The sequence below is a fragment of the Perognathus longimembris genome, chromosome 17, assembly GCF_023159225.1.
Source record: "Perognathus longimembris pacificus isolate PPM17 chromosome 17, ASM2315922v1, whole genome shotgun sequence".
In the NCBI taxonomy this organism is placed as follows: Eukaryota; Metazoa; Chordata; class Mammalia; order Rodentia; family Heteromyidae; genus Perognathus; species Perognathus longimembris.
The window spans coordinates 29,837,531-29,859,896 of NC_063177.1; the positions used below are offsets into that span (position 1 = coordinate 29,837,531).

The 22,366-nt window shown below is 37.3% G+C and overlaps 1 protein-coding gene across 1 annotated transcript in view; it reads right to left on the minus strand.

Annotated features, from left to right (window-relative positions):
• Positions 1–22,366, minus strand: part of Ankfn1 (ankyrin repeat and fibronectin type III domain containing 1) — a 241,402-nt gene that overhangs the window by 107,555 nt on the left and 111,481 nt on the right. The window contains exon 6 of the mRNA XM_048366617.1: positions 22,216–22,329. Within this exon, the coding sequence (XP_048222574.1) occupies positions 22,216–22,329 (114 nt within the window). The remainder of the gene's footprint in view (positions 1–22,215; positions 22,330–22,366) is intronic.

Sequence of the window (22,366 nt, forward strand, 5' to 3'; positions counted from 1 at the left end):
TCTTGAGAAGACCAAATGAGATAATGCCTATAAAACATTTATCTTGGCACATAGTAAGGACTTAATTATTATTAATTACCATTACTTTTATATTTCTTTCATAAACAATTCTAGTGACTAGTACTTTGTTCAAAATACCTATTTAGTTGACTGTGCTGGGTTTTTTTTTCTTTAAATCAACCACCGAAATTTTGTTTATTCTGAGAGAATATTCCAATCCTTTCTGGGTGTCATGCTTCTGTCTGAATTTGAAGGCAGGTCCTATTAGACACCTTTAATCTATGGAATGTTTGTTTATGGAACCTTTGAGCTAGAGAATCATCTGCATTTTCTCTTTCCCTTTCTTCGTACCATATGAATCTGGTTCCATGCCAGAAACTTTCTGGGACTCATTCAAATTAGCATCCATTACAGATCAATCTAGAAAAGCTGGTTATTTATTGTCAGATGGATACATGAACCTTGGCATTTTTAGAAACCAGAGCTAAAGTGATCTTATAAAGTTCCAGTTAAATCAACATGGTGTTGTGCTCGTCTCATGATGACTTTCATAAAATTGCCTCTGAAATGCTAAGTATTTTCCCACTGAACCTCATTCTAACTCTATAACTTATACCAAGGATCACACTGTACCTGCTCTCAGGCTTGTAAGTCTTACAAAAGCCCTTGGCCAAAAGCAATAAAATTTGACCTGACCTAATCCTGGAGTTGCAATGGATAATGTGTGTATTTTTCATTCAATAATTTAATGTGGAAATTAACTGCATGTGTCATATATTCCCCATCTTAAAGAGGGAGCTTTTATGGTTCTAATGTTACACAAAAATTAAATAAGTAAACATTCTTGTCATTTAAGACTCTTCACTTTCCTGATAGCTTAAATAAGCACTACAAAAGACTCCTTTGGAGAAATTTATTATTTCTTTTAGTATGGGAGCCTGCTCCATGAAATCCATCCCCTGTGATCACAGAATAATGCCAACAGAGTTTTTCTTTTTCCCTGAAAGATTTGTAATAATTTTCCCACTTCAGCTTATTGTTTTGTCAAAACAGGAAAAATACTCTTTTTTCTTTTCTTTTCTAGAAAGTTCTCTTTTTTCTTCTTTCACTTGTACACTTCAACATTTTTTATTTCTAAGTATAAGATTTAAAATATCTCTTCAATTCATCTGGCCTTTCAGACTCTCTTAAGTGATCCTTACACATTATTATTTTATGGCAGTCTTCTGTCCTGTTGCCTTTTCTTCTCTAGACTCACTTTGTTTCCTCTAGATCCTACAAACTTTATTTTTATTTGAATTTTCTTGTCAAATTGATTGTCTTGAATAGAACCACATGGTTTAACAACAAATGTTATGAAATAGTTACACATTCATCTTCCAAATTGTTACTTTGACATTACCTCTATAGATTTTCACTATTATTAATTTTTACTATATTTTCAGGGTAGCATAGTCAAAAAATAGGAATGTGATTCCTATCTTCCCATTTTACTTAAAAGAGTGTATTATAAATACCCTAAAGTTTAAATAAATTTTATCTTGGCAATTTGTATTAGCATTGTGACAAAATACTGGAGATAAACAACTTTATTTTGGTTTATGGTTCCAGAGTTTTCAGATCATGGTTGCTTGGACTCATTGTTTTGGGTCTGTGTTGGTGGAACAGTACCTAATGGCGAGGAGCATGTAGCATAGGAAGCTGATCACTGCAGAACGATCAGGAAATGGAAGACAGAGAGAATTGCTTGGAGTCCAAATATTCCTTTCAAAGTCACATCCCCAGTGGCCTAAAATCCTTCCATTAGGCCCCATGTTATAGTGATCCCACCACAGCCCACAGCCCCACAGGCCAGAGACCAAAGACTAGATTTCCATTACATGAACCTTGGAGAGACATTTAAGATCCAAACTTTAACAAGATATTTTCATACTGATACATAAGACAATTCTACATTCTTTAAAAAAAACCTTTTAATTGTTTTGTATGTATTTGTGTGCCAATTAATTTTACTAATTAATAAAAACATAGTCAGCATTTTACTGACACAAACTACATGTGAAATAATTTGCTCCTTTATATTCTTACAATTCTTGTGTACATGTCATTACATGATATAAGATAAATCCCCTATTTAGAATCATTGTATCAAAAGTTATTTGAATTCATAATTTTGATAGAGATTTCCAACTTGCCTCTGTAAAAGTCATAAAAATGTACCACCACTATTGTTTAAAATCACCATTTTATACAGTCCAGTTTATGGAATATGTGTTAAACTTTTGATTTTTTTGACATTCTGAATAGCAGAAATGATATATCAAGTTACTCTTAAGTTTCATTTCTTTTCCAGTAAGAGAGCTTGATTTTTTAAAATAAAGTTTCCCTGTTTTGTTCAGTCTTGTCCCAATTTCATGGGTTTAAGTGATCCTCCTGCCACAACTCCTGAATAGCTGGGACTATCAGAGCATACTGTCAATATTAAATTCATTTTAGTGTTCAGAAGGCATGCCAGTAGCCTTATTGAATTGTATATTTTTCCTTTACTGACACATGATACCATCATTTTTTTTCTTTTTAAAAATTTATTGTCAAATTGATGTACAGCGAGGTTACAGTTTCATACGTTAGGCCTTGGGTATACTGTTTGTTACCTCCTCCCTCATTCCCCCTTTCCCCCCTTCCCTTCTCCTTCTCCCCCCATGAGTTGTTCAGTTGGTTTACACCAAATGGTTTTGCAAGTATTGCTTTTGGAGTTGTCTTTTTTATCCGTTGTCTCTTAATTTTGATATTCTCTTTCACTTCCCTAGTTCTAATACCAGTATATATAGTATCCAGTGTAGTCACAGCAGAGGATCACAAGAGCCTAATAGCTATGCACCTATGAATGCATAAGATGATGTTAAGTGAACTGAACTCCATGTTATGGAAGCGACTGTTATATCACTGTTGTAATTACTTTCAACATGCCATGTAAAACCGTAGCTTCTATTGTTGATGATCCTCGTGTATCTCCTTCCTGTGGTTGTACCCACACTATCACTGATACCATCTTTTTTGTGTGTGTGCACCTGTCCTGGGGCTTGGACTCAGGACCTCGGGACTATCCCTGAGCTTCTTTTGCTCATGGCTAGCATTCTACCACTTCAGCACCACTTCTGACCTTTTCTGGTTATGTGGTACTAAGGAATGGAACCCAGGGCTTCATGCATGCTAGGTAAGAACTCTACCACTAAGCCACATTCCCAGCCCTCCTTGAGCTTCTTTTTGTTCAAGGCTAGTACTCTATCACTTAAGCCACAGCTTTACTTCTGGCTTTTTGGTGGTTAATTGGAAATAGGAGTCTCTTCAACTTCTCTGCCCAGACTGGCTTCAACTTCGATTCACAGACTCAAGCATCCTAAGTAGCTAACATTACAGATGTGAGCTACCAGAGCTTGGCATGATACCACATTTATCCAAAATCCTGTATTTGAAACTGCTTAGAGATTCTTTTTTCTCAATCATTTTTTAAAAATCAATACTCCACCACTTAACTATTTGGTTTTATAATGTATTAATATCGTGATCTTTATGTTCACTTAGTACTGTGATAGCATCATCCTAAAGTTATATAACAATTTACAGAGCATTTTGGTATATATTAGCTCATTTGTTTTGGTCTTCATAGCAACACTCCTGGGGCAGTTGAAACAGAGACTGATGTTCTTATTTTATACGTGAAAAGACTGACAGTCATAGGGGTTGAAATAATTACCAAGATCACAAAACTATAGGTGCCAAGTGATGGCTTGTCTCTTGGTTCAGTGTCTGTGCCAGTTTATGGTTGCACTTCTCAGATATTCTCAAATATTCTTTCGATTTGTGATCAGAGACCTTTTGTAGTTCCTCAATGTACAGAGAAACGGTATATTCTTTTGGGTTCTAAGTCAGTTCAGGCTCATCTGCTCTGGTTAACATTTGGATCAAGAAAGGGAGTAAATCATGAGATCATACAAAAGAGAAGGAGATCTGAGACATTGCAGATTAATTCAATTATTTGAACAGAGCAAGAATTCAAAGGTGTGATCTCCATACCCAAAGACTTAAACTATTAAGATGTCAGAGCCAAGGCTAAACTCAGAGACAGTTCTTTCATTTGGTTTAATAAGCATAGCTCTATGTTTAGTTTTTTTGAGGAACCTCCATACTGCTTTCCAGAGTGGTTGAAAAAGTTTACATTCCCACCAACAGTTTAATAGAGTTCCCTTTTTTGCCACATTCCTGCCAGCATTTGTTATTATTCATTTCTATGATATGGGCCATTTGAACTGAGGTGGAATCTCAGTATTGATTTGACTTGTCTTTCTTTTATGGCCAGAGATGTTGAACATTTCTTCATGTGTCTATTGGCTATTTTTACTTCTTCTGAGAAGTCTCTTTTGAAGTCATTAGCCCACTTATTAGTTTGGTTTTTTGTTTCTTTGACGATTTATTTTTTGAAGGTTTAATGTTTTGAACTCTTAAGTGTATTTTGGATATTAGACCCTTGTTCAATGTGCAGATGGTGAAAATCTTCTCCTATTCTGTAAACTTTCTATATAACTTGTTAGCTATGTGATTTGCCATGAAGAAACATTTGTTTGGTGCCAACCAATTTATTCAATCTTTCTTTGATTTGTTGTGATCCTGGATCTTTATTTAGAAAGGTTCTACCTGTGCCTAAAAGTTTTAGTGTTTCCTCTACCCCTTCCTGTAATATTTTCATGGTTTCTTGTCTTACATTGAGGTCTTTGATCCATTTTGCAAGGTGATATATAAGGATTTAGTTTCAGTTTTTTGCATGTGGATATCCAATTTTACCAGCACCATTTGTTGAAGAGGCTGTTTTTCTTCCAACCTATGTTTTAGTGCCCTTATCAAATATTAGCAATTCTACTTCTGAGTATTTATCTACTAGGCCACAAATAAGGTCACACTAAAGCTACCAGTGCAACCATTGTAGTATTATTTACCATAGCTAAAATATGAAATTAGCCCAGATGCCCCAATGCATGTATGAATCAAGAAAATGTGGTACACACACATACACACACACACACACACACACACACACTATGGAATTCTACTCAGCCATCTGAAAGAATAATATTGTACCATTTGTAAAGATGTGGAAAAACTTGGAAAAATTATATAAAGTAAAGTAAGCCAGACCTAGAGAAACTAAGTTGCATGGTTTCCCTCATTTGTGGTAGCTAGACTATGTCTATAAATCTACAAGTATACATACTGGGTGGTAAACAAAGGGCTGAAATAAACTAACTGAAGTGTAGTAGACTCTGTGGAGAGCAAAAATAGTATAATTCTTTAAAAAGTCTAAACCAAATCCCAACAAAATTAGCACCAAGAAATGGATACTTGCAAGAAGGGAGGGTAGGGCCAGGGGGAGAGGGGTAGAAGAATGATGGGGGAAGGAAGGAGAATGCAGGCAAGAATTCATTATTTAAACTGGGAGAGAACAAGGGAAGGGGTGACACTGTCCAAAAGAAATGTACACTTTTTTTCCTTTGTTTTTTCTGCTGATTGTGGGGCTTGAACTCTGGGCCCCTAAGCATTGTCTCTGAGTTTCTTTTGCTTGAGGTAAGCACTCTACCGCTTGGTCCATAGCACTACTTCTGGCTTTGGTGGGGTAGTTTATTAGAGATAAGCCTCTCATTGTGGCTTCTAACCATGATCTCAGATCTTAGCCTCCAGAGTAGCTATGGTTAAAGATTTATTAGCGATAAGAGTCTCATCATGGCTTTGAACCACCATCTCAGATTTCAGCCTCCTGAGCAGCTAATGTTAAAGGCATGAGCCACCAGTGCTTGGCAAGAAATGTGCTCTGTACCTGGCTTATGTAACTGTAACCACTTTGTTTAACATCCTTACAATAACAAAAAACTTGACAATAAGAATTCATTGTATATACCACAGAATTGAGAAATATAAGGGAAGAGGTGGGTTGAAGTGGGATGAGTATGTTGAAGTAGTGACAGATCAAGATGAGTTGTACACATAAACTGCTCTGTTAAATGGCAAAAAATTAATATGTAGTCTGAGATTAAGATAAGCAAGGGAATGGGTGGGTTGGGAGGGGTGGGTGAGAGTACTGAAAGGGTGACATTGGTCAAGATGCACTGTATTCAAAAACTGCATTGGTGAATGGCAACTTCTTTGTACAACTACTTAAAGATAATAAAGATATTCAAAAAATAAAGAAAAGGAAGAAAATGTTGAGTATACTATGCTGCAACCATTTGTCTCCATGTTTACAAGTATTTTCTGGGCTAGAAAAATGGCATAAATTCATCCATTCAACAAATGATTATACAGCAGGTGCCATGAACTGTGCTATTCACTGGGTTTATAAAGATTAGCGACATAGTCATAGTCTCTGACTTCAGAAGTAATGCAATCTAGAGAGAAAAACAGATATTAAACAATTAATATATGAATAAGGATGAAATTACAAAGTGTTATGAGGACTAGTAGAGAAACAAATGGTACCTAAAGGAATGTCACAAGAAAAATGAATTTAGACTGTGGAGGCTGGAGCATCTGCTATAAACTCATCCTTGTATACCCCATGCTGTACCTGAGGCAGCTTTGTGAAGACCCAGGTTTCTATAGATCTGACCTGGTTTTATTTCCACATTTCTTCAGAAGAGGTAACAGACTCCAAGAGGAGACCCAGATCACCTAGCTGGCTAGAGCATAGAAATATCACAACACACTGTTGCAGCTCATCTCCATCAAAAGAGTTGGCAATGGCACCAGACTTCATGGACCATGGGGATTTTATCAGTTTGACTTAGTCTATTACATGCGGAACAGACAAATCAAGGTTTTGGCAAACATTTGCCAGTGGTACTAGGGAATTAAAGGCAAACACTATCTCATTTTCCTTGAATATCAATATTTTATTGAAGGATGAGATTATCTTTGGTAAACCAAGAGCACATTTTTAGAATTTAAAGAACTTTTTAAACAATTTAAATACTTTCTTTGTCAATTTGATGAATTGTTGATGCCATCTTTGTAGTCATCAACACATAGTTCATTAGAAGTAGAAATGGGTTGACTAGAATAGAAGAGACACAACCCTATTTATCTAGACCTGACTTTGATGTAGGCAGCACTTCCTGTACACTCTAACCTCAGTGTTCATGGATATGTGTTCATTTAACACAGGGAAATTGGGATGAGGTAGGAGCCTTAGGCCTTTACTTTCTTGGTTGCTATGTTTTTAACTTAAACCTTGACCTCCTTCATTTATTATTCTAAGTCCTCCTTCATTTATTATTCTAAGTCTAATGATTATAAAAAACAATCTTATCATTTTATAAAATGGAATTTTAATTGTAATTTTCTGAAAGCCTGATGGTAAAATAAGAGATGTTTACATTATTTTCTATATTGACATTTAGCTATCTGAAACTATATGATGAAAAACTAGAAAACGAAGAAGGGAAACAACTATTAGCATTCTCCTTGAAAGATATTTTCTGAAATATAGGAAAAGCTGAAACATAGTGATACTCATGGGAGCAGAATTTGTAGTAGTGAAAAGTAGTATGAATATCCAACAAAAGAGAATGAATAAAAATGCACATCAACATATTTCATACAACATTACATATGGATTAAAGCAGTGCTTCATATTACAATTCCTGATATAAGATTGTTGGGTGGAAAATCTGGTGGGATCATGTTATTGTTCAGTAGAGGCTTTGGGGCAGTGGTGATCAGTGACTGTGGTTATATTTGACTCTAGCCGACTTTCAGCAACTTCCCCTCTTCCTTGTCATTTCATCCATTAGGAGAAGGTAACAACAGTATCAACTTCATGGATCCATGAAGGGAAGATTAGAAGAAATGTATATAAAGTCCTGACCCAAATCCTGGTACATGTCATGGTTCCAGAAAAGTCCTCTAGTATTACATATATACTCTCATCTTTGTAGAAACACATCAAAAGGTACCAGAAGTTCCTTAAAGGAGTAGATTTCTTTGGGATATAAGACTAAAAATGATTTATTTCTTCTTCCTTTACTTTTTTCTTTGCATTTTCATAATAAGTATATTGTTTTCCCCATCTGTTTCCAGAGATAGTTTTCCTTTTGCCCCAGAATTCTTCTCCTCTCCTCTCCTCTCCTCTCCTTTCCTCTCCTCTCCTCTCCTCTCCTCTCCTCTCCTCTCCTCTCCTCTCCTCTCCTCTCCTCTCCTCTCCTCTCCTCTCCTCTCCTCCCCTCCCTTCTCCTCTCCTCCCCTCTCCTCTCCTCTCCTCCCCTCCCCTCCCCTCCCCACCCCTCCCCTCCTTCCCTTTCCCTTTCCCTTTCCCTTTCCCCTCCCTCCCTCGCTCCCTCCCTCCCTCCCTCCCTCGCTCCCTCCCTCCCTCCCTCCCTCCCTTCTCATATCTGCCCCTTGTAGACTGCATCATCCAGGGCTCTTTACCTGAAGGCATCCAGTTGGTACAGCTATACTTCAGTCAAATTCTGATTATGGGCCTCCCTCTCTCCTTCTTCCCCTCCCTCCCTTCCCTTCACTATCTTCTTTTCTCCTTTTTTTCCCCTCCCTCCATTTTCCTTTCTTTTCTTTGCATTCTTTGTTTGTTCTAAGGATTGAACTCAGGGCAAGTATTACTACTACTTGGGTGGGACCCGTAAGTCTTTTGTTCGTAGTTTTCAGATAGGGTCTCCTACTAACTTTATCCAGGAGCCTGCCTCAGACTACTATCCTCCTACCTCCACTGAAATAATAGATCTGTATTACCAAGTCCATCTGGCTGTTTTTCACACACAGGGAGCTCCTGACCGGTGTTTCCTGACTCTGGCTTTTACCTCTTCCTCTTCAAGTGTAGAGGTGACAAGAGCTTCCTGATGTAGCCACTTGCTATGCTGCATTGTCCCTTGGCCATTCATGAATATTGCTTTACCTCTGTATACATCCTCCCTTCCTTAAAATTTCTTCAAGATTCAAGCTTAGTGTGTGTTCTGTTTTCTGCTGGGACTCTGGTTGATCTTAGTTTTATAATTGGAAAAAATTGACTGAAATATCCCAAAGGACCACCCTATCTTACTTCCCAAAAGAAAACAACCTTCATGGAGTAGAGATGCCTCTCAGCTCCTAGATTTGAAGGTGATTATTTTTTATTTCATTTTGAGCCCTCACATGAAATTAGGCTACAGGCTAGATATAACACCTAAGTGACACCTATTTCTCCTGGAGAGAAATTCTTGAAAGCAGTTGTGGGCTATTGACAAACTATAATATTGTATAGGGATCTAGCCAAAAAAGATACAAGAGAAAAATCTCTGTGGAGAGAAAGTGGCCTGGAAAGTGCTTTGTTGTTGCCAGTGTCCGCTGTGTGTTTAGTTGTGAACAGAGCCTGGCTTCACTTGGTGTCTGCCTTACATGGAGACTTGCCATAGTGTCCACTGGAAACTCATCAGCTTCTGAGGCATCTGAGCTTAGTGTTGGGCTGGTGGGGTGTGGAGAAGCTTGGCATATCCCTATGAAATAATCCACTGTTAAATCTCCATTGATAGGTGCCCTTTTCTCTAGAAGGATGCTTGGGGAGGAATCTCACAGTCTCATGGCAATAAAGAGCTATCTGGTGGATCCAAGAGGCTTCATGGCCCCAGAGTTCTAGAGGAATGTGGGTGGGAAGGAGGAAATATAAGCTGTTTTGCCCAGCTTGTGGTGATCTCACCTTTGCAGCAGGTTTGCAACGGTAAGGTATTGAAGACAGAGCTTGGGGGAGAAGAGTACAGGAGGATGAAGCTAAACAGGAAGCCCAGGGATCTGAGAAGTGAACTGGAAATCACTTATAAAGGAAAGGGATGTGAGTAGAGGCTCAATCAGACAGCATTGGCTGAAGCCACATAGAAACTTCAGCTTCAACACTTTGATTCTCAATGATAGGTTTCATCTCTTCATTTTGCAAAAGTGAATTTCTAGGTTGGTGTGTTTTATTTCTCCACCAACCTTCAAGTCCCACCAACAAGGGAATTGCATTTATTGGGGTTATTATTGCACATTCCATGCCTTGCACAGCACTTGGATGGACAAGCACTTATTTGTTGACTGGTGAAGGAACAGATGCCTAAATATTGTAAGTGTCTATGCTGCTCAACCGGAAACTCCAGTGGGATAGGAACTGAGTTGGTTTTGCTCAGAAAAGTGCCTGTTGCATAATGAGTACTTCAAAAGTGTTTATTGAAGGATGGGTGGATGAGTGAATGATGGCGGATATCAGCATCATGGTTCTTCATTGTACCAGTACCTAGCTGAAGGTTATTCACAGGTGTGTTGAATAATAAACAACAACACTTATGCTTATATTTTCCTCTGATCTCTACAGAGTTCTTACATTCATAGTCCTTTCTCTTCTAGGGTTTAGTTTGCTTCAACAATTAAGCAGCTCTAGCATTGAAGATATGGATGATTGTAAGATACAGATAAGTACTTTTGGTTCATGCCTCTGATTCTAGCTACTCAGGGAGGTCTGGTGGATCAAGTATTGAAGTCAGCCTAGGCAGAAAAGTCTGTAACTCCATCTTCAATTAGCCAGAAAAGGTCTGGGCTGGAGGTGTGGCTAAAGTGGTAGAGTTTAGGTTAAGCAAACAAGCTCTACTCAGACCTCTGGTACTGACAAAAATAAAAAACAAAAACAAGATAAAACCCCCAAAACAACAAAATCCTGATTTCTTTTTACATGCAAGTTGTCTGTTGACTCAATCATACAGATTAAGGTGGTATTGTCTAATGTGGCCAATGAAAACAGACATAAAGAAAAGAAACAAGTGAAAAGTTTTATGAAGAGGTGGTGCTATGTAGGTTTGAAGGATGACTGGGGATCTATTTGGTAGTGGAGGAGGGTTAGAAGCTTGGGCAAGCAGGTGTGAAAATTGTAGGTAGATTCTTTAGAGGGCTATTGTGTTCAAATGTCCAAAAACTTGGTCCTGTTGCTCTCAGAGCAGCTCAAGCCATGGACAGAAGATTTTGGTCTTCTGTGAGTCGACAAGTAGGAGGAAGAATTCTACTCTAGAAAGGTGCCACATGAAGGAAGCCCATGGCGAGGAGAAAAACTTTAGTCATGAAATGAAACAAGGATAATGCAAAATGATCTGTAGAAAGACTGGAAGCAATATGATTACATATGAAGGTCTACCATCCAGGAAACTTTTTCTGCATCCCTGCTCAGAGATCAGCTCTAGAGTCTGAAAAGTTACAGTAAAACTTTTGAATAGGAAAGGATCCAGAGCAGTACTAGGCATAAAGTATACACTGAGCACTAATGCAGTACTTGTATGCTTCCTCTAACTTTTGGCATTAAGCCTAGATCCATGTTCTGAGGCAAAAGAAGTGGGAGAGCATCTCCTGAGATTGAGAAAACAGGATAGTCCTTGAGACTTCTTTGGGAGCAGATTAAATCATCATAACAGTTGCTTATTTTATTTGGTTTGCTATTAAGTATTTACCTACTGTATTAAATGCTTAAGGAAGACTAGCAGTCTTATATTGGCTATATCCACAATGCATTTATTTTATCCCTAATTCACTCAACATGATTTTAAATGGAAGCACATAGGCTTTAAGAGTTTGAACAATTCTGCACTGGGAAAGTCTGTCCTAGAGCACAGTCTCTATGTGCAGAGAGGCAAACTCCTTGGGGACATGTGGAGGCAGAGCCAAAGGTGGGAGCTTGCATAGTTGATGGCTGGCCTTTAGACAGTATAGACCCCCTCTTGGCTGTGGTGGAGTCAGAGACAGATCCATACAGATATATATTTTTTAACCCAGGACTGTGTAGTTATTACAGCACAGACCTGAGAGCATTTCTAGCTGGGTACAATTCTTTGTTCTGTCAACTACTTATTTATGTAATCACAGGCAAATTTCTTAACCTTCTTGTGCTTCAATTTTCTTAATCATAATTGATAGGTAGAATAGCACTTAAGGATCTGTAGTGAGAATGAAATGGATTAATTCATTAGACAGTCATTAGGACATGATGCACTAGGTCTCAGTTTTATTATTTATCCATGAAATATAAGCTTCACTAAATCAAGAGATTTTAGTCTGTTTATGGTTATATCTTCTCTGCTAGAATATAGCCTGCATTGTAATAGGTATCATTCCATTCTTAATGAATATATAAGTACATTTTTATGTATTTTGGACACTGTGGCAAGTGCTAGGGGTATAGAAATGATCAAAGGGCCTACTTATATGAAGCTTACCGTCTGGTGGCAGGGACAGATACTAAACTAAAATATGGCCGCATATTCTCAGCCTTGCTGTGTGTTAGACTCACCTAATGGCTCCTGAAAAGATATTTTGTATGGACCCCCAAGCTGAAGACTCAGATTTGATTTGGCATATGAATTGCTTGTGATGTTTGTTGAATCTAATCTAAATATTCTCAGTGTTCCATGAAACATTGTCTTCAAGGAACATCCAGCCATGAGAATATTGAATTGTGGAATGTTTTATTAGATGCATTAGATAGGAACTGTGAGTGGTGGTACATACCTATAATCTCAGCCTTTAGTCAGCTTGAGCTGTACTACTTGAGCCACAACTCCAGTTTAAACCTCAACATTTGGGAAGCTAAGGCAAGAAGATTATGAATTTAAGACCAGTGAGCTATACAGCAAGACCCTGTCTCAAAACAAAAAAAGTTATATTTGATGGAAATATGCTAATAACTTTTATTTTAAAAGAAATATAAACATAAAATATAGAACAAAATAAATAGATATTTGGAAGCTCTAGTAAAAGAGAAATATATGTCAAATGGGAAATATATGTCACAAATGATGGGATCAAAGAGACAGCAAATAGAAACACAGAAAGCAATGTTGACTACCAATAAAGCGAAATGGAGACAAACAGCTCCAAGCAAGACAAACAAAGCAGCTTCACTCAGCCATCAAGGATCAAAGGGACAAATAGTTTTAGAAAAGAAAAAAGCAAGTCCTTTAAGAAAACACACACCACCTCACACCCTGTACTGAGAGGTGATTGCACTTATCTTCAAACATCATGAATGGCATACATGCAACTTGTAGCCACAAGCAAGGATTTAAACATTCTCAAAGGAGGCATTCCCTATTTTCTTGGTTTAATGTAATGCAACTAGAAAATAATAACAAAATAGTAAAAGAAATCTAGCCATTTGGAAATTTAAAATGAATTACATAAAAAACTCTTGGATTAAATTAGAAATGAAACAAATTACAAATTGAAATAAGTGATTGTTTCAGAACCATGTTTTTTACAATAACTTTTCTTGATATGGATAAGGTAATACTTGGGAAAATCTTAGTTTTAAACCTGTGAATTAGAAAAAAAGATAAAGGAACAAGTAAATTAGGTTTTCAAATTAGTAGAATAAAGCTAGGGAAGAAAAAAAAAGCCTGTAGAAAGTAGAATGAATTAGAAATACAAGAAAGAAATTAAAACGTCCATCACTGTTTTTCTCTTTATGAAATGAGAAAACAGGTTTTAAGTAACATGTCAAAGGTCAGAAAACTAGGAAGAAATAAGATTGTATTTGAAAATCAAGTGCACCTGATTGTGGACTCCAAAGGTTCTAACAGTTTGCCTATTCTCCCTTCCACAGAAAGGAAATGAAACTCAATAACATAGACACTGATTCGCAACTAACAAAGACCCAGAAATGCTACAAATCAAAGAAAGGATGGACAAATGGGACTGCATCAAACTGCAGAGCTTCTGCAGGGCAAAGGACATAACTCACAAGATAAAAAGAAAGACCACAGATTGGGAAAAGATCTTTACCGGCCATATAATGGACAAAGGCCTCATATCTAAAATGTATCCAGAACTAAAAAATTACATTCCTCCAAAACAAAACTGCGAAGAACCAATAGCCCCCTCAACAAGATACTTAAAAAGAGACTTCTCTGATGAGGAAATGAGAATGGCCAAGAGAAATATGAAAAAGTGCTCTACATCACTGCCATAAAAGAAATGCAAATCAAAACAACATTGAGATTCCATCTCACCCCAATAAGAATGTCCTATATCAAGAAAACTAACAATAACAAATGTTGGAGGGGATGTGGCCAAAAGGGAACCCTACTTCATTGTTGGTGGGAATGTAAGCTGGTTCAACCACACTGGCAAGCAGTATGGAGATTCCTCAGAAGGCTAAACATAGAGCTCCCCTATGATCCAGCAGTCCCACTTTTGGGCATTTACCCAAAAGTCCACAAACAAGAACACACTAAAGCCACCAGCACAACAATGTTCATCGCAGCACAATTTGTCATAGCTAGAATATGGAACCAACCCAGATGCCCCTCAGTAGATGAATGGATCAGGAAAATGTGGTACATGTGCACAATGGAATTTTATGCCTCTATCAGAAAGAATGACATTGTCCCATTTGTAAGGAAATGGAAGGACTTGGAAAAAATTATACTAAGTGAAGTGAGCCAGACCCAAAGAAACATGGACTCTATGGTCTCCCTCATAGGGAATAATTAGCACAGGTTTAGGCAAGTCACAGCAGAGGATCACAAGAGCCCAATAGCTATACCCTTATGAACACATAAGATGATGCTAATTGAAATGAACTCCAAGTTATGGAAACGATTATTATATCACTGTTGTAACTACTTTCAATGTGCTATGTGTAACCATAGCTTCTATTATTGATGATCTTCTTGTATCCCCTTCCTGTGGTTGTACCTGCCCTATTGCTGTATCTTATCTGAGTACATTGGAAACTGTGTATACTGGTATTAGAACTAGGAAACTGGAAGGGAATACTAAAATCGAGAGACACAGGGTAAAAAAGACAAATGACTACAAAAGCAATACTTGCAAAACTGTTTGGTGTAAATGAAGTGAACAACTCTTGGGGGGAGAAAGGAAAGGGGGAGGGAGGAGGGGGGAATAAGGGAGGAGGTAACAAACACTAAAAGAAATGTATTCAATGCCTAACATGAAACTAACCTCTCTGTACATCAGTTTAAAAAAAAAAAAGAAAAGATACTCATGACAAACTTTCTACAAGGGAATGCACTATTTTCTCTTAGTCTTAAACAACAAAATTAATACCATCATGTTTTGACCCTCTCAGCATCTACAATAAAACTTACAATTACAAAATAAGTCCTGAGCCAAAAACCCCCTAATAAAATAGAAAAGGCAAATAAACTGGTTCTATGAATGAAAATGTTATTTCTTCAAAAACCCATTAAAATATCCATTTGTCCAATACGTCTCAGAAAATAGGCATAAATAAACAATTTTTAAGTTACTAAAGGGATGATAATTTCAGAGATTTAAAAATTATGTACATTATATTTACTATGTCAATAGTTATGTACAAGATGGAACTGATGATTTCCTAGAAAAAGTCATAGTTTAACATTTTTCTTATATGAAATAGAATAAAATAAATACTCTTTGTAAGCTAGAAAAAATAACTTTTTTAATTTGGTAAATGTTCTGTACCAGATATCCCTACTAGGCAGCATACTTAATGGCAAAGTAGTAGATGGATTTGATAAAAGCAGATATGACAGCCTTTTCAACTACTAGCCAGTATATAATGAGACGTTGAATTTATGTTTATTTGTGTCAGTGAGATGAACTTAAAAAAGGAAGAAAAATGTTAGAAAGGAAAACACAAAGCCATCATTCTTGAAGACAATATGCAAAGTCTTGTGAGATGGAAGTCAGCCTACTGAAAAAAAAGTACTAGAAATTCTGGTAATGAATCCAGTTGTTAATTTTCGAATTAGAATTATTCTTGTACTGATTTACATCAAACAACCAGAGAAATTGTTGAAAAGCAACTTCATTCATGACAGCCACAAAAGTTGTAAAAATATACTGGGCACAAAATTCCACAAAATCATAGAAGACCCATATAAAGACAATGATTGAACTGATTCAACCTGATAAGGAAAGCATGTTCACTGATGAGACATCTCCAAGTTCATTTAAAGATGTAATGCAAGCCCAATAAGATTTTAAAAATTGAATTTGACAAGTTAATTCTTAAGATTCACTTGGGAGGGAAAATTGTATATGATTATCAAAGACATTTTGTAAAAGATTACAATGGGCAAGAAATTACCCTACCAGACATTCAAATAAGCTGTAATGTTATTGTCTGGTATCAGTATAGTAGTCAGATGAATGATGCAGTGTGTGCATGCACAGACCTTTCTACTTCAGCTTATCTAGGAAAAAGAGATTCTTATGGATAAGATATATATAACATATACATGTACACATATACATACATGAATGTACAAACTGTAATGTTCTACAGTAGAAAAAAATTAAAAACCTATGTTGACAGTAGGAGAAGAATTACACTATCTAAGGATGAGTCATACTGTACAGCTATTAAACAGAATGAAGAATATGGTCCAAATACACTGACATAAAAGAGGCATATGACCTATAATGCACTGCAAAAATATCATTGTATTGAAAATATCCAATTGGAGGATTAGGTAAATCGTATGTGTAATGATTTGGATCACAAATGCCTGGAAAACCCTTCATGCTCTACAGGCTCACTACTCTGTGGCACTAGTAGGAGGTGGTAGGACCTATAGGAGGAGGGGGCTAGTGGAAGGAAATGAGGCCAGTGGGCAACATGCTTCAGTGGGATGTTGGAACTTATTTTATCCCCTTGTTTCTTCCTACTTCCTGGTCCCCATGAGGTGAGCCATTCTGTGACATCTTGTGCTCCCCGCCATCATACTCTCTGCCTTACCACAGGCCCCTAAATAAGTTAAACTATGGAACTGAGAGCAGAATAAATCTTCCTTTAAAGTTGATTCTCTCAGGTATCATTATAGCAATTAAAAGTTGACTAATAGTGTGATAATATTTATATTAGATCACACAAAGCTATACAATTTTGTTTTTACAGTTATGGTTCACTTAACTATGGGAACTTCTGTCAAGCAATGTGTTGTTAGGCAAATTAATCATTGTGTGGACATCACAGAATATCCTTATATAAACTAAGGTTGCAAACACAATCTTACCGGACTACCAGGGTATATGTGGTCTGTTGTTCACTAAAACATAGTTCCTTATGTGGTATGTGATTGCATAGCTGTTGTGCTAGTCAATCAATAAAGGATTTATAAAATATAATTATATTTTATCAATCAAACTCATTATAGAAAAGAGCTATGTGATAAAGATGTGAGATTGTGGAAAGGGTGGAAAAGGAATGACCGTTTCTGTTTTATAACCATGAACTGTATTGTTTGAGGGCTAAAGGCTTTTAAATAATGAAAATGCAGTGCTATTCTTTATAACATGGCTTATTGCAAAAAGGTCCATGAGATTGTTTCAGAATAAATTGGACAACTCAGCAGCTTATGGAGGAAAAACAGGACAACTAAGCATGCAGAAGCCTCAGAGCTCAGTCTAAATGCCTCTGGCACATAGTGACTTTTCACTTTTCCTGTCTTACTTTCTCTAGATCTGCTCCATTTCCTTCATCAGACACTTAGCTGCTCAATACACTTTCACATTCCATCCACATGCACAAAAGTTTCATCTATTGGATTTCAGATCCTCTGGAGATTGCATTTCTGACTTTGTTTGCTGTTCTTATCTGGAAACCTTTGATTCCATCCCTGCTCCCCTACTGAACCCAAGGGAGCTAAATAAAGCTCATATCTTTTTATTCAAGAAATTATATCACTCTAATGTAGTAAGAGGAGAAGCTACTTTAAGCTTGATCTTAGATTAGATTAGTTATTCAATGACTTAATCATGGAAAATAATTATAGTCTGTAATGAAATGTAGTTCTTGCTAGACAAATATCATTCCAACTGTAAGTTATAGAAGGATAAGTATAGAATGGGTAAAAGAATATAAATTACCAAGCAATGTGTACTCATGCTCCTTGAAGTCAGATTTTCCCCAGGTTTTGTAGAGATACCCCTGGTCATGTTCATCAAGTTATCATCAAAATGACACTATCATTATAAATGATTGAACTTTACACAGGCAGAAATATGAATGAACACTATTCAAGGCCAGATTGATAAAATTTATCTCAGTCAATAAGCTGGGTGTATTGGTGCATTTTTGTCATCCCAATTATATGAGAGACATAAGTAGTACTGTGGTTCAAGCTCCAATGGGCAAAAAATGTGACAACTTATCAGAAAAATAACTAAAGCACAACATGCGGTAGTGTGGCTTAAGTGCTATAGCATGTGCCTAAAAAGAATAGGGTTCAGCCTCTAATACTGCCATAGAAAGCTTAGATTGACTCTTAAGCTTTTTTTTCCCATGCAAATGATGCCCTCTTACTCCTGGGAGTTGAGATGCCCTTGGACATCTTTTTTGGATTCTTTGGCTTCCTGTCCTAAGGAAGAATTTGGTGGTAGTGATTTTCAAAAGCACTAGCAGATATACTACTAACTTCTGAAAGGTGGTGACAGTTACTACAAGGAGAAGAGCTTTTTTTTTTTTTAACAATGTGATATGATCAAATGAAAAGCAGTTAAGGAAATTAACCTAAACTCTCTCTCTCTCTCTCTCTCTCTCTCTGTGTGTGTGTGTGTGTGTGTGTGTGTGTGTGTGTGTGTGTGTTTGGCTGGAAATCATCAAATCTATGGCCTTGCACATGCTAGGCAGGTACACTACACTGAGCCATTGTCCAAGTTTCTGGTTTTATTTTTTAGATTTGACTTCATTCTATAGCAAAAGATGGCCTTACACTTTTGATTCTCCTGCCTCTGCCTCCTAAGTGCTGGGATCATGGTTGATGCCACCATCGGGTGGCAATTTGTAATCCATCAAGAAACAAGACAGGAAGAGAAGCATAGGATATATCTAGTATGTTGGTACTGCTCACATGTACTGCAGCACCTACTATAATTAGTAAACTTCAAAGCTGTGACCCCCTTTAAACTCTATTTAAACAAAAAATCTAAAAAGTATTTTACCTCTTACTTGAAGACAAAGTCCCCACTGTATCTGTTATAAGATGCCTTTCTACCCATACTCCCCCATGCTTGTCTTGCAAGGAGAAGCAAAATCTCATTTGCAAATGTTTTCTGCTTTGAGCTTGCAGAGAAACAACATAATCTGCAAATGAGAGTTGGGTAGGCTATCCAGGGCCATGAGGAGAAAAAGAAGAACAAAGTTCTAGCAGTGATCCAGACCATCAAAGAATCTGAAATATGTGTGTTTTTTTTTCTTTTCTGTAAGCCATGGAAAGTGGTGTGATGAGACTGAAAGCTTCAAGAGCTCTTTGAATTCAGTGAGGACATATCTAGAGACATCTCTGTTTTATTGCATTTAGGGCAAATGTAGATGGAAAAGTCCAGTAGGTCTCACTGAAAACTGTTTCCTTGTTTTAAACTGTAATTGACACCTTCACTCTCCAAGCTGTCATGGCTGTGGGCCTGGTGCATGGTCCAAAAGTCAGAGGAAGGCTTGTAAAAAGATGCTGTAGAGAGTTCTGTATATCAACAAACTCCTAAAGAGAATGCTGACGAGTTGAAATGGAAAAACAGAAGGATCCAAATTTTCTTTCAAGTATACACTAGTTTAAACATGAAGAGGGAAAACTCAGCTGTTTAAAGGGTATTGAGGTTTTACCAAACCCAGAAATTTTTGAGAGCAGGTGAGATACTTTTTGCAAAACTCCAAATATTAAGGGTTAACCTTTCCCTCCAACCAGTTAAATGATTGCCATTTCATTCTGTGGATTTCACTTTTTTTAAAGCAAACAAAATAGCCTCATCGCAAAGTAATTTTGCTAGTATTTCCACAATGGAATAATCATTTCAGCTCCTAAAAACCCTCTTGCTGTCTCTGTGGGCACAGTAGGCTGTCAGCTATTTTAAATGACCTTGAGAGCAGTCAGGTTAAGGACTTCATTTATGTCCTTATAAGTTAACACACAAGGAAGCTTACTCCATAATGGAATAGGCAATTCTATTTATAATGCTTAATTAATCCTGTCCAGTCATACCAGAATCGACTTTTGACCTTTTGTTTCAACCTTCCCTAAAGCCAAGTCTCCTGAGATGAGAACTGTTAATACAGGAATGCTGATTGAATTTTCTGGCCTTATGGTCAAGTATTTATTAACTGATCATTTGGATAAATTAGCTTCTGATAGCTCACTAATCAAATGTAGGAAGGAAATGTCAAGTTGGGCAGCCTTGATGAAAACCTTCATCAAGTTTTGTACTGGAAAGTGGTAGAAAACATAGAAAATATTCATAACTGTAACTACTCTGCCCATCACCTTGACAATACACTTAAATAAAAATATCAACACAGAAGAAAATGTTCATGTGTAACATTTTCTGAAAACACTTGCTCCAAATGTAAGTTCTGGCAAATGAGACAACCAAGAGGAAATGTTAAAATTGTTTCAAAGGATGGCTATAGGAAGCTATCCTTGATAGCTTTGTCTACATTATATTGCTAATACTCTAATGCTGCCTTCTCTTTGATACAGAAAACTCAGTGATAATCAGCTCAACCTAATTAAAATAACCTATGAAGTTACAGTCAGAGAGTTATGTGGAGAATTCTATATACCCAGAAAGCTATAGGGAATGGGAGAACAGTGTCTCTAGAGATATACAACATATCTTGAGACTGGACCCTGGGGAAGAGAAAGGAAGGCATTTTTGCAGGGAGGGAGAGCAGTAGTGGCCTGAAATCATTGTCTGCCCATGATTTTGCTCATGAGGTATTGTAAGCTTTGTCAGAGTATTTCCATATCCTCTTAGGAGTCAGGAAAATAGCTTTCTTTCCTTCTTATTCCTCACATTCAAGAGTCAACATAATGATTTGGACTTGGATTCTATTTTGAGTAGTTTCAGTCTTTAATTTTTCTTTTCCTCCTTTTTATTTATCTGCAAACCGGGAATCAACAGTCCTGCTTCATAAGGCAAATGAGACTAGACCAGAGTTAATAAATACACACTTAAACAGTGCCTGGTTGAAAACGGGCACATTGTAAACAGGGACTATCGTCATCATTATGGCTCACTGTGTCTTCCTCCTCTGGACTCTTCTCCTTTCCCAGTGCCTTTGCAGTAGCCAGCTCATACTGTCATGATCTCCCTCCTGAACACCTTTCTGATCCATTTTCTTATTTTAAGCCCTGTCTCTTCTAATACTTCATACCCAATACTGACATTTTAAACTTTCAAAAGTCTACTTGAGATCATGTTCTTATCTTATTCAGTAGCTCTGTAGAATTCTATCACATAAAATTTAAATTCTTGGGGCTGGGAATATGGCCTAGTGGCAAGAGTGCTTGCCTCCTATACATGAAGCCCTGGGTTCGATTCCCCAGCACCACATTTATAGAAAATGGCCAGAAGTGGCACTGTGGCTCAAGTGGCAGAGTGCTAGCCTTGAGCAAAAAGAAGCCAGGAACAGAGCTCAGGCCCTGACCCTAAGACCCAGCACTGGCAAAAAAAAAAAAAAAAAAAAGAAAGAAAATTTAATTCTTTGACCTTGATTTCAAACCTCCTCTACCTGATGAATGGCCTTAATTTTACTCTAAGTTTACATTCACTGCACCTTCTTATTACCCATACTCCAGAGAAGCCATGCTATCTCCTGTCCACTCTATATGATCACTTATTCTCTACTTGTCCTGATATTTTATTGTTTTTACATCTGTGCTCATGGTTTTTTTCATCTTCCAGCCAACTCTTGTCCATCCACCAGATCTACCAATTCCTGTCTATGAGCCTTTACTCACCACCATTTAGCCATCTCCTTGTTCTTTTCTGAGCCCAATTCACTTCACCTGGTTATAGTTTTCATTTTAGAACACTCCCCCCGACTTATATTCCATATTTTAGCCTGTTGGCTTCTGATTTTCAGTATGTTCCATATCACAATGCTATGTTCTGTATAGAGTAGGTCCTCTGAAAACATGTATGGCATATTCAAGTGCTTGCAGTGTCAGCCTTGTCTCATGGTTCATTCTTCTTGTGACTTATTCTCAGCCACCTATTGTTACTTCACCTCAGTATAGATGGATATATAGTTCAACCCCAAAAACTGTTGGGGTAAACTGATTCAGCAGGAAAACTAACCATATGAAAAGTACACAACCAATTCCCCAAGCCACAGCTTCCTTTCTAGGAAGGAAAAAGGTGGAAAGATGTGGAGTTCAGTACCTTTATACCTGGTCACTACAGCTGCATTGACACTGATAGGCTCCTGGAAGCTGACGGTGAGTGATGTGCTGCTGGTTACCATGAGGCAAGCATTAGTTGGCACCTCAGGGGCTCCTGGAAGAGAAGCAAATACAAGGATCTTAGCCTTGCA